Source organism: Falco biarmicus, chromosome Z, assembly GCF_023638135.1.
Source record: "Falco biarmicus isolate bFalBia1 chromosome Z, bFalBia1.pri, whole genome shotgun sequence".
Taxonomy (NCBI): Eukaryota; Metazoa; Chordata; class Aves; order Falconiformes; family Falconidae; genus Falco; species Falco biarmicus.
In genome coordinates, this window is record NC_079311.1 from 465999 (window position 1) to 476428 (window position 10430).

Consider the following 10430-nt stretch of genomic DNA (forward strand, 5'->3'; position numbering starts at 1 on the left):
AAATACACTCAGCTTAAAATGGAAATAAATGCCCACGGTCTTCTCAGGCAGGAACTTGTAGGTTGAAGTGTTCCATGGCGTATCTTGTGAGCAATTCCACTGTTGCTGAACCCATTGTCTTGAACTCGAAAGTAGACAGACGAAGTTGTAAATTAAGAGAGATGCCCCATTTTCTAAAACGCTGACTCTGAGGTTCCCACACTTGTACCTTTTGAATGCTTTTGGAACTTTTGCGTGCAAAGAACGCAATTTATGAAAAGGTATTTTTTCACTTTGTTAATCGGCCAAGCCGTGAAAAATGGGGCCTAGTGACTGAATGAAAAAAATACACAGGTGTATCTGAGACCAGTTAGAAATACATCACTTCCTTTAGCACCCAGCTCCTTTTGTGTACGCGTAAAAGCCTGTGAACCTGAACCTATGTTGGGGGCAGAGCTTCGATGTGTTAGAAACAGTTCGGGGGGGTTTCCCCTTGTCTGTGACTTAAAACAGTGGCAGTGAATTGTGCAGAAAACTTTGAGGGCAGTTGTGGAATACAAGATTTTTATGCAAAAGAGGAGATACGCTACAAGGAGTTTGTAATTGGCCAAGCTGTTTGGGGGGGGGAAAAACCCACAAACCATCGGAATACTCCTGTAGTAGCATGTTGTAAAACTCGTGGATACTGCGTTCTTGACGTTAGTCCAGTGAAGTGTTTGGTTTCCTGTTCCTGAAGTTCTGAAATTCAGAATTTTCAAACAGAATGCAGTGTGCCTGTGTGAACACTCACATTTCTCTGCATGCCCCTCCGCTAGAAGTTGTTAGGTTCTCCCCCCATCCCTGCGCTGGACGTGATGGTTTTTTCCACGTGCACTCTCTCTCCTCATTTCTAGGCTGCTTTTTTCTCATCTTCGTGTTTTACTAAACATCATTGGAGGGACTACAGGTAACATTTTGAAGAAATCTTCCTGTTTGCACAGGCTTGAACTGTGTTTGTTTTCGAGGCGAAGAAGCACCTGTGAAATCAAAAGCAGTGGTTGGGTGGGTCTGTTAGTTCGTTCTCACGGCTGGTTTTGGTTTTTCCTGTCAGAAGATCCTTGAACTGGTAGGTAGGTTGCTTATGACTTTAATTCGATGCCTGTTAATATGCACTGAGTGTTACTTTTTTAATTCTACCTCATGATACGCTGTTTTTTACCAGAGTATTGTGCTGAAACGTTGGAGACTGAACTTTCCTGTCTAAAGAACTGTTACTCCAAAGCGAGATATGTCACGACATCTAGGCATTACCTGCAGTGCATAGCACCAAGAACGGTGGGTTGACCCAACCCCTGTGAAAGCCGGGGCTGCTGAGCAGGAGTGTAGGACTGCTGGTAAAAGCTGAGCTTGTTAAGGGGGTTGATGATGATGATGATGATGGAGCTTTTGTGGCATGTCCAGCAGATTCCTATTAAGATGAATTCTGTCCCTGTATACTGTAGGAATGTGACTTAGTTCTGATTACATTTGTAATAAGTTTGAGTAAGTAGGGTAATCTTACATTTTGATCATTTGATTGCTCCTTCTCAACGATACTTGGGCATTTTCAAATGAAAGTTCGTCTTATTTTACCTGTGAAGTTCACGGAACGCTTACTGAAACACTGTTCAGTAGTTGACAGCGGATATGCTTTGCAGTTGCATCTTGGTGGAAGGAGTGATTTTCAGTTCTCTCTGAATAATATTACCTTGCCTTACTGAATTCATGAAGTACTGGTTGGTAAGCTTTGGATGATTTCTAGATAGTACGAAAAAAAAAAAAAAAAGGTTTATCTTACTGTTATGTTTCAAAAGATGAGTTCTTAACCTTCCGCAACTCGATAGAAATGTCTGGAACAAATAGAAGGAAACGTTTCAAATGGTAGACGAAAGCCTGCACTAACAGCAAAATATGGTAGGGGCTTGTAACCAGAGATTTCTTTCAAGCGGTTTATTTTCAACCACTCAAGTGTTAACATCACTTAATAAATGTGACAGTATTTCTGTTGAAGACAGAGCTCTCAGTTGGATTGTAAAGCATGCAGGATGTTTTTTAAATGCATGGGGTTTGTATTCTTTTAACTTCTGTAGTAAAAGAATTCCTCCCTTCGCAGCATGGCAAATCAGCAGAAGCAGATGACCTGCATAATTAAGGTCTGTATAGGAACGTCAGCATATAGCAGCGTCTACAGGAATGGAACAAGTGCTCTTTTTGTAATAATCCAGTGACTGTTGTGGGAGCAAATGCATTTTCGGAGTGTTCATTAGAGGTCAGTCTTTAAATCACTGCAGCACTCTTAAGATACTTGTGGGGAAGGAGACAGAAACTCTTAATAGGACTGTACAATGACATTCACGTGTGTGTACTTTGTGGGTGGGTGGGTGTTTGTGTGTATTTCAGTAAACATCCAGCCACGGGGCATCAGTCCACTTGTCAAACAGGGGTAGTTCAGGGAAAAAAGTGTAACCTCCCAACGGAACTATTTGGGATAGGAAAAAAGCACAGTGATGATGTAGACACACATGCACGTTTGTTTGCACTCTTGGAGGCTTGGCAAGGACAGTTTGATTGCCTACTACCAGAAGTAGAATGTAAACATCGGGTTTTTCTGGGGTTGGTTTTTTTTCCTTTTTTTTTTTTGTTTGGGGGGGGGGGGGGGGGGGGGGGCAGGGAACATGACCTTGGTTGATTCTGTGAGGTTTTTTTTTCTGTGGTGCTTTTTTTTTTAATTATTTTTTATTTGGGTAACACTGATGTGGAGAAGGTCCTGATACCGTAAAACATGGGTCTGTTGCTATATGAAATGTGAACTCTTAGAAAAAAAGAAACACACTTGCCAAATGAAAGCTTTCAAAAAATCTAGTTTACAAGATTCTAAGAAGTTGCAGTAAAAGGAGAAAGTCAATGGCCCATAATATTTTTGTCCTGCAGGAAAAAGAAACTTCTCGTTTCCTGATCTTAGTCAAAGGTGCATTTTCTTAAGCACAAAATGTCTTCAGTTAATTAATGTTTTTAATACCAGAACAAATTGTGCACGTAGAATATTTTGAAATACTTGAGATTTCATAGTAAAAATTGTAGCCTTTTAATACAGTATAGACAGTATCAGAACTACTCTGAAAATAATTGTACTTAAAGCCGTACAGTAACTTCCTATTTGTGGACAGTTTGTCTTGCTTGCATAATAAATTAAACATTTAATGATTCAATTCATTAAAATCTATTTTAATGTATTTATCTTACACGGAGCTGTGTTCTGTAATGCTCACCGGTTCTTGCCTCTTCCCCCCAGCAAAGTTAGGAAAAAAAAAAAAAAAAAGATTGCTTCGAGCCAAACAGCCTCTGTAGGAAGGTTTCTCTCCCCCTGCAGGTTTCTTTGCGACTGTCCTTGCCACCCAGCATGCTCGTGAGAAAGAACACTTCACTCACGCAGCCTAGAAGGCAGGACATATGTATGCTTAACTACAAACTCGGCGTAATTACCCATTCTGTCGCCTGAGACAGCACCCGTGGGGTAAGACAGCACCTTTAGACAGCAAACCCTTGAAGGCAGCGTTGCTGTTCTCGTGAAGTTTTGCTGAAGGAATCTTTCTCCAGCCGTCTTTCTCTCAGCAGTATTCCTGTTGACTGTTGTTGATGGAATTCCTCTTCCCCTTCTGTTAGTTGAAGCATTGCAGCTCCTTCTGCCTGGCCTGGCCTGGCCAACACATGCCGTTTGGTACGTGACTTATTCCATCTCACAGTGTGCCAAAACTCACTGGACCCCTCCATCCACTAAGTATGTGTCCTCTTAGGCGTGAAACACCTGTCATTTGTGAAGCACACTCCTCTGAGCGTGCTGGAAAACTGGCGGTGGTTATAAAGAGATGATACTCAAGCACAGTTCTGTCCTGACAGACTTACAGCGCGCTCCATCTAACTGTGCTGCCTAAGCAGAGACAGACCAGGACTACATTTCCCCTCCCCCCCCCCCCCTACAGTAACGCCAATCATCAATGAGTAGTGGGTTTGTGTTAAAAACCTTACCCTCAACGCTTCAGATTTCCCAACGTTACAGAAGTATATAGTATCTTTCACAGAAAAGCAGGATGCAAATGTCTTTATTCCATCAAGGAGTGATTACAAAAAAAAACCCCCAACAGTACACTGGTAAAAATCAGAATCTGCCAATAACAAACATTCAGTAAACATTTTATTTAAATGCAAATAATCACAACATTTGGATACAAGAATGCTCACTTGTGCCTGGCCATTTTTGACTGTGAAGCTAGGGACTCTATTATGATTATAGCACACTGATTACCATCGGTATTTGAGGACAGTTTAGCAAATGGAAAATGCAAAGTAATAGCCACTCCAAAACTTACGAGAAGATCAAGTCACACCAGCTTCTGAAAGCTTTCCTGTCCCCCATCATCCAAAATAATTATATATATATGTATAGTTTCACAGGGAGTCCCCCAAGAGAATCAAATGCTTTGTATTAAGACAGTCACCTTGTTCGTGGTCACGCTTGCTCTTCTTTCCCTTTCTCTCAGGCCTCAAGTCTTGCCTGTCTCACCTCCCAAGCCTGTCAGACACTTGACACTTCTTACTTCGGTGAAGTCTTTTTCATGCCTCACCTACAGAAGTCCACAAACACATCTCCAAGCGCTGTATCTTTCCTACCTAGCTGCTTCCAAAGTCATCTTTGGCTACTGTCTCTGCTACACTTACAGACCAAAAACCTCATCTTGTCAGTGCTGCTGTACATCTGTCTTACTGAACTTGTTTTAGAGTACACAACAAGCAGGCTGAACTCCCAAGTTTCAGGTAAAATCCACCTCCTTGTGATCCATTATTCCACAGCCCAAATAAAACAGAAGTAATTTGCAAAAGACAAGAAATCTCAGTACAAAAGAGCTGTGTTTGTGAACTACTGTCACAGCTGCAGGAGGCTGGACTATTTTGTATTACAGAAAGGGCCATTTTCTTCCTGGCCCCACAGAATTAAGCAACAGAAAAAGCAGCAATGCAAAAACAAAAACCAAAAAAAAAACCAAAACCCAAACCCACCACCACCAAAAACCCCAACAAAAAGCAGAATAAATTTGATGTTTACAAGTAGAAGGTTTGTTTTTTTTTTTTTTTAACAAGGAAGGACACTTTAAAGCTTTACTAAATTTGGTGTTTCCTTCCTTCTACTCTTCCCTTTTCACATGAAGGCACACAGACATGTACACACAGAGATCCCACTTTGAACTGGAGTCCGCTTACACTGAAGTTAAACATTCAGTAACTACTCTTAACACTGCTGAATGAAATGTTCATCTCAAAGCCAAGCATCAAAACAGCTGGCAGAAGAGTTTGTGTAGGCTTAGTTTTAAGCTTGAAGTCTAAGCTTCAGTCATCCTCAAACTGGAGCCATCCATTTAGATTTAAACAGTAAGAAGTTCTTAGGACCCAGAAGCATTTGAAAATGCAGTTCTTAAACTGAGATTTTGAAGTCTGTCAGGTTAAGGGAATCAATTTTCATCAGCCCCTCCTTTATTTTTTATATTCTACAATGTGGATGGTGGAGTACATTCCATCACAGAGCGTTAAGAAATTTTGGGAGTGATACAGAACAAGCTGCAGGACTAATATAATACTCTTTTTTTTTTTTTTTTTTTTTTTTTTCCTTTTTCTCCAAAACTTTGTATTTGTCTATTAGGTCCATTATGGGAAAACTCACTTGCCAGCAAATAAATACTTTCAAACTTTCATCTTAATTGCACCAAGATTTAGATGCATCACCATTCACCCCATAAATACTGAAGGCCAACACTAATTACCTTTCACACTACGCAGGCACTGTTCCCTGGGATTAAGTGACATCACACATGCCAATACCCAAATGAACAGAAGAGCCAAAGGAAGACAGTGGTTTTCACAACATCTTTAGCAAGAATTCGTAGGTTGCATTGATTATGCCCCAGGACAGGACAGAGCGATGGTAATTCAGATGGGCCCCTCTGAAAAGGTGTATCAGCTTTCTATCACGTTCCAGCCATATCTTCACAAAAACGTTTGAGAAGGACTGAAATTCACCACCAATTTGAGCTTGCATGCGAGTTTTTACAACATTCACTGGGAAAAACAAGAATCCCAGCATGGCACCCAACAGCCCTCCACAGATAAAGTCATTGACTAAATGAGTGCTGTAAGAAGTTGCTTCAGGCAGGCACTGCTTGATAGGTCCCCGTAGGCCAAAGAAGAGTGCATTACTGGGCCCATTGCGGAGCAGAATGGGCACCAATCCCCGATAATATTCTCTCATCCCATAGACTTTCAGTACCTTGAAAGCCTGGTAAGTGTTTGTAAATTTATCATGGTGTTTGTAGTCCTGAAGCAAAGTCTGAACTCTCTCAAAAGGTGTAAGAATAGCTTCCGTGGTCCCTGCAAGCACTGCTGCCATGCTGCGAGTGAGTAGTTCAGGAGCGCTCACGTGGCAATGGAGCAGGGAGGAGAAATCTTCGTACAAGCCAAACATCAGAGCCAGCGTTGTCGTTTTCTGCATCAACGGAGGAAGGATGCCACGATAGAGATTTCTAAGTCCGTCCTTCTGCAGCTGATGTACCGCATCCTTTGTTTTCAAACCATACAACTGCTGTCGAAAGAGAACCTTCTGGATGGGAAAAGTGACTGAGATATTTGTGAAGGCCGCACAGTAGCCACAAAGATAATGTTTACCAGAGGTAGCTGTTACGTCATTGCTTAGGTATTTCTTTGAATTTGTTGGGGCAGAACGTTCTGAATCCATCATACTGTTTTTCTTACCGCAGTATATCTCAGTTCTCCTTCCCTACATCAAAGAAGAAAAGAACAAACATAAGCAGAGCTGCAGGTGACCCCGCAGCTTTTTTCACGGTAGCGGATCATTCAAACAGCACCTGCTACTTGACATCCACGGAAAGCCCATAAAATTTCAAGGAGAAAAGCAACACATGGAATACTGGACAGACGCTGCACCGTTTTCTCAGAGACCTGAAGTTTTTCCCTTCTGTACACTTTCAAATTAAAATAGAAATAAATTGGGAAGGAAATTGAGAGATGAACTTCTCAAGCGCTACATTACAGCTAACAAGAGGAAGCTTACGCATTAGGTCTCCTCATTCACTATGCCGAGGAATTTAAACGTTGAAATGTCTACTCTCACAGTAATAAAATACACTTCACCAGGACGGTGGTGGTAGGGACAGAGCAGATTCAAAAAAAAAAAAAAAAAAGAAAATAAAATAAAAAATAATTAAAAAAATTTTTTTTAAAAAATAGACATGCAGTAGTATTAAAAATTCTCATCATTCCAGATTCCAGTCTGCCTTTTCCTAAGGCAGAAAACAAAAGATAACTTAAATAACAATTTGTTGTGATTTAACCTGGCCAGCAACTAAGCACCACACAGCTGCTCACTCACTCTTCCCCACTTCCCTGGTGGGATGGCAGGGAGAACCGGCAGAGTAAAAGAAAGAAACGTGCGGGTTGTGATAAAAATAATGTAATAACTAAAAAGAAATTAAAAAAATATTTTATAGGGGAGTGGGGGAAAAACCCAACAAAAAGAGAGGAAAATAAAACCCAAGAAAAGCAAGCAATGCAAATGAAAACACTCACTGCCAATCACCCATCACCTGCCACCAACCTCCCCCTCCCTGTTTTATTGCCGTGCAAACATCATATAGTGTAGGAGATCCCCTGGGGTCAGCTGTCCTACTTGTGTCCCCCCCCCCAAACTCCTTCACTGGGCAGGGTGAAGAGCAGAGAAGTCCTTAACACTTGCAAGCCCTGCTCAGCAGTGAGACATCCCAGTGTTTTCAACAGTTTCCAGCATAAAGCCAAAATACAGCCCCATACCAGCTACCATGAAGAAAATTAACTCTATCCTAGTCAAGGCCTGCATGCAATCGTAATCCCAGACTTAAGTTAAAGGACAAGAACTCTTCTAACAAGAGTGTTGAAAATTTCTGAAAGTTCCAGTGAAATCAGCCTGCAGCAGCATCCACAAGGACAGCCAGCCTCTTGAAGCCACCCGTAACTTTCACAATCTGTCACAAAGTTTCAATACCTTGCACTTGGCTAGACCCGAGGCCCCGAAGGACACGCAAACACAGACAGTTCTACCAAATAAACCAGAATAGTACTGAAGCAATCATTACCAGGCAACGCTTCTTCCTCATTTAAAATGGGATTACTTATTTCAGCAATTGCAGAAAGCTGGGGGGTTTGCAGCTGATCTGAATCCTAATTTAAGACTACAGCACAGCTTTAGTGAAGTCAGTAACAACCAAGGGAGGCTGGTGGTGGTTTGTGAACTTCAGATACTCCCCACAAGCAACATGCGTGAGATTTCCATGGTTTCAAAGTGGTATTTGGGGCTAATACTCCTGCTGGGCATGAGGAACCGTTTCTCAAGGTGCAGCCACTACAGGCTGTTAGGTGAAGGGCACATGTATAGTGGAAGCTATACAGAAACAAGGTGGATCGCTCAAAGCAAACCTTATGGATTCTTTTGACAAAGTACGCTATTTTTAAACCAAAACTCATATACACCTGGACTGGCTTTTCCCTACAGTTAGACACTATGTAATCCTTTAAGGCCTGGCAACTGAAAGTTCTATCTACATCATTTAAAAAGATGAAGTGTCTTTGTCAATATGAGAAGTAATACCAGAGACTACGATTCACGGCTTACACACCAATTTATATATGCACCTGCTCAGACTCGCATTTGGATTACAGTAGTTCTCCTTGCATATACTAAAAAAAGCCACATCTGCCGACACGTCTTAAAACAGGGCACAGTGGGTCATGCTAAGTCAACTAAACGATGTGGAGTCTCACCAGAGACAACGCCGTTACGGAGATGATTCAAAAGGCCTTTGGCAACTGGTCATTTGTATGGGTGGCAGCTGCAGGCAGCCAAAACATATTTCTCCTCTCAAAAGAAACTCCGAATAAATAAAAAAAAATGTAAAAAAATATATAGACACACCTTTAATTTAGTTTCAGAAGCTGCATGCTCCTTTTGGTGTAACTGCTGGATCTGCCAGTAGGGAAGTGTGTGATGTCTTTAAAAAATGCATAGGTGCGGTGCTTCATGACAGGGTTTACTGATGGACTTGCCAGTCCTGGGTTAACAGTCAGACTTGATCTCAAAGGTCTTTTCCAAGTCAAACAACTCTACGATTCTCTATCTCCCGGGACAGTAACTCCACCATCTGCCTGGGCAGCCTGTTCCAATACCTGGCCACCTTTTCCATGAAGAAATTGTTCCCAAAATCCCATCTAAACCTCCTGTGGTACAACTTGAGGCCGCTTCCTCTTGTCCCGTCACTAGAAGAGACTGACACGGCCCCTAACCTCCCCCCTGGGCCTACAGCCTCCAGTCAGGCTCTAGGGAGCGATGAGGCCTTCCCTGAACCTCCTTTTCTCCAGTCTAAACATCCCAGTCCCCTCAGATGCTCCTTGCAAGACTTGTGCTCCAGCCCCTTCGGCCTCCTCTGGACACACGCCCGCATCTCGCCGGTCCCTCTTGGACAAGCCGGGGGGGGGGGGGGGGGGGGGGGCAAGCCAAAAACTGAACCCACGTATCTGTTCGTTTGCTCCTGCAGCCGATCACCCACCGGTACGGGGTACACCAGGTTACGAAGCCGGGGTTCGCCAGCCCCCCGCTGGCAGCACGCTCCCCCCACTCACCGCATTGTCGGCGCGGGGCTTCCCGCCGCGCAGCCCCGCGGCCAAACCCGCCGCTCCGGTACCGCCGAGGAGGCCTCAGTATCCCTCACGACGCCGGCAGGGCCGCCCGGCGGCGGCACCGGCGTGCGGGGAACGCTCGGGAGCGACGGCAGCCCCTCCGGGGCACGGCATCAGGCGACCTGAAAGGAACAGCCAGGCCCGAGTCAGAGAAGCTGCAAAGGCGCGGGCGGCCGGGGAGGCCGCGGCCGCGCCGGGCCGGCGGCACAAGGCACCCGCCCCTTACGCCCGGCCGGTGGAGACGCTCCCTCCCGGGCCAGGGCCTGCAGCGCTGCCCCGCTCCCAGCGGCCCGCGACCGGGATCGCCCTCAAGGTCAGGCCGGCAGGGCAGCGGAGCGCGGGGCGGCGGCTGCGGCCCACTCCCAACGGAACCGCGCTCGTCCGCCCGCCCCCGTGCGCCTGCGCGGCCGCCGCGCCGCGCCGAGCCGAGCCGAGCCGGGCCGGGCCGGGCCGGGCCGGACCGGGCCGGGCCCCGCCGCGGGCCGCACCTGCGGCTGTTGCCATGGCAGCAGTAGGACCGGAGCCTCCGCCGGCCCCGCGGCCTGCCGCCGTGCGCGCGCCGCCGTGTCACGCAACCGCGCCGCCTGACGCGACGGCGCCGCCGGCGACGGGCGCGAGGGGGGTGGGGCGTCGGGTCTCTCCGCCCCTCCCCAGCACGTGAC

General features: G+C 45.2%; 1 protein-coding gene across 1 annotated transcript; it reads right to left on the reverse strand.

Annotated features, from left to right (window-relative positions):
* Positions 1 to 4081: 4081 nt before the first annotated feature.
* Positions 4082 to 10388, reverse strand: LOC130142881 (mitochondrial nicotinamide adenine dinucleotide transporter SLC25A51-like). The gene is made up of 3 exons (XM_056325322.1): positions 10257 to 10388; positions 9712 to 9890; positions 4082 to 6820 (listed from the first exon to the last, which is right to left on the reverse strand). Exon 3 carries the CDS (start codon positions 6779 to 6781, stop codon positions 5906 to 5908), a length of 876 nt encoding a protein of 291 aa, XP_056181297.1. The 5' UTR covers positions 6782 to 6820; positions 9712 to 9890; positions 10257 to 10388; the 3' UTR covers positions 4082 to 5905.
* Between the last annotated feature and the right edge of the window lie 42 nt (positions 10389 to 10430).

What these genes read in the sequence shown, in the direction of transcription:
- LOC130142881 (XM_056325322.1), bottom strand. Translation starts at nt 6,781, where the DNA reads ATGATGGATTCAGAACGTTCTGCCCCAACAAATTCAAAGAAATACCTA.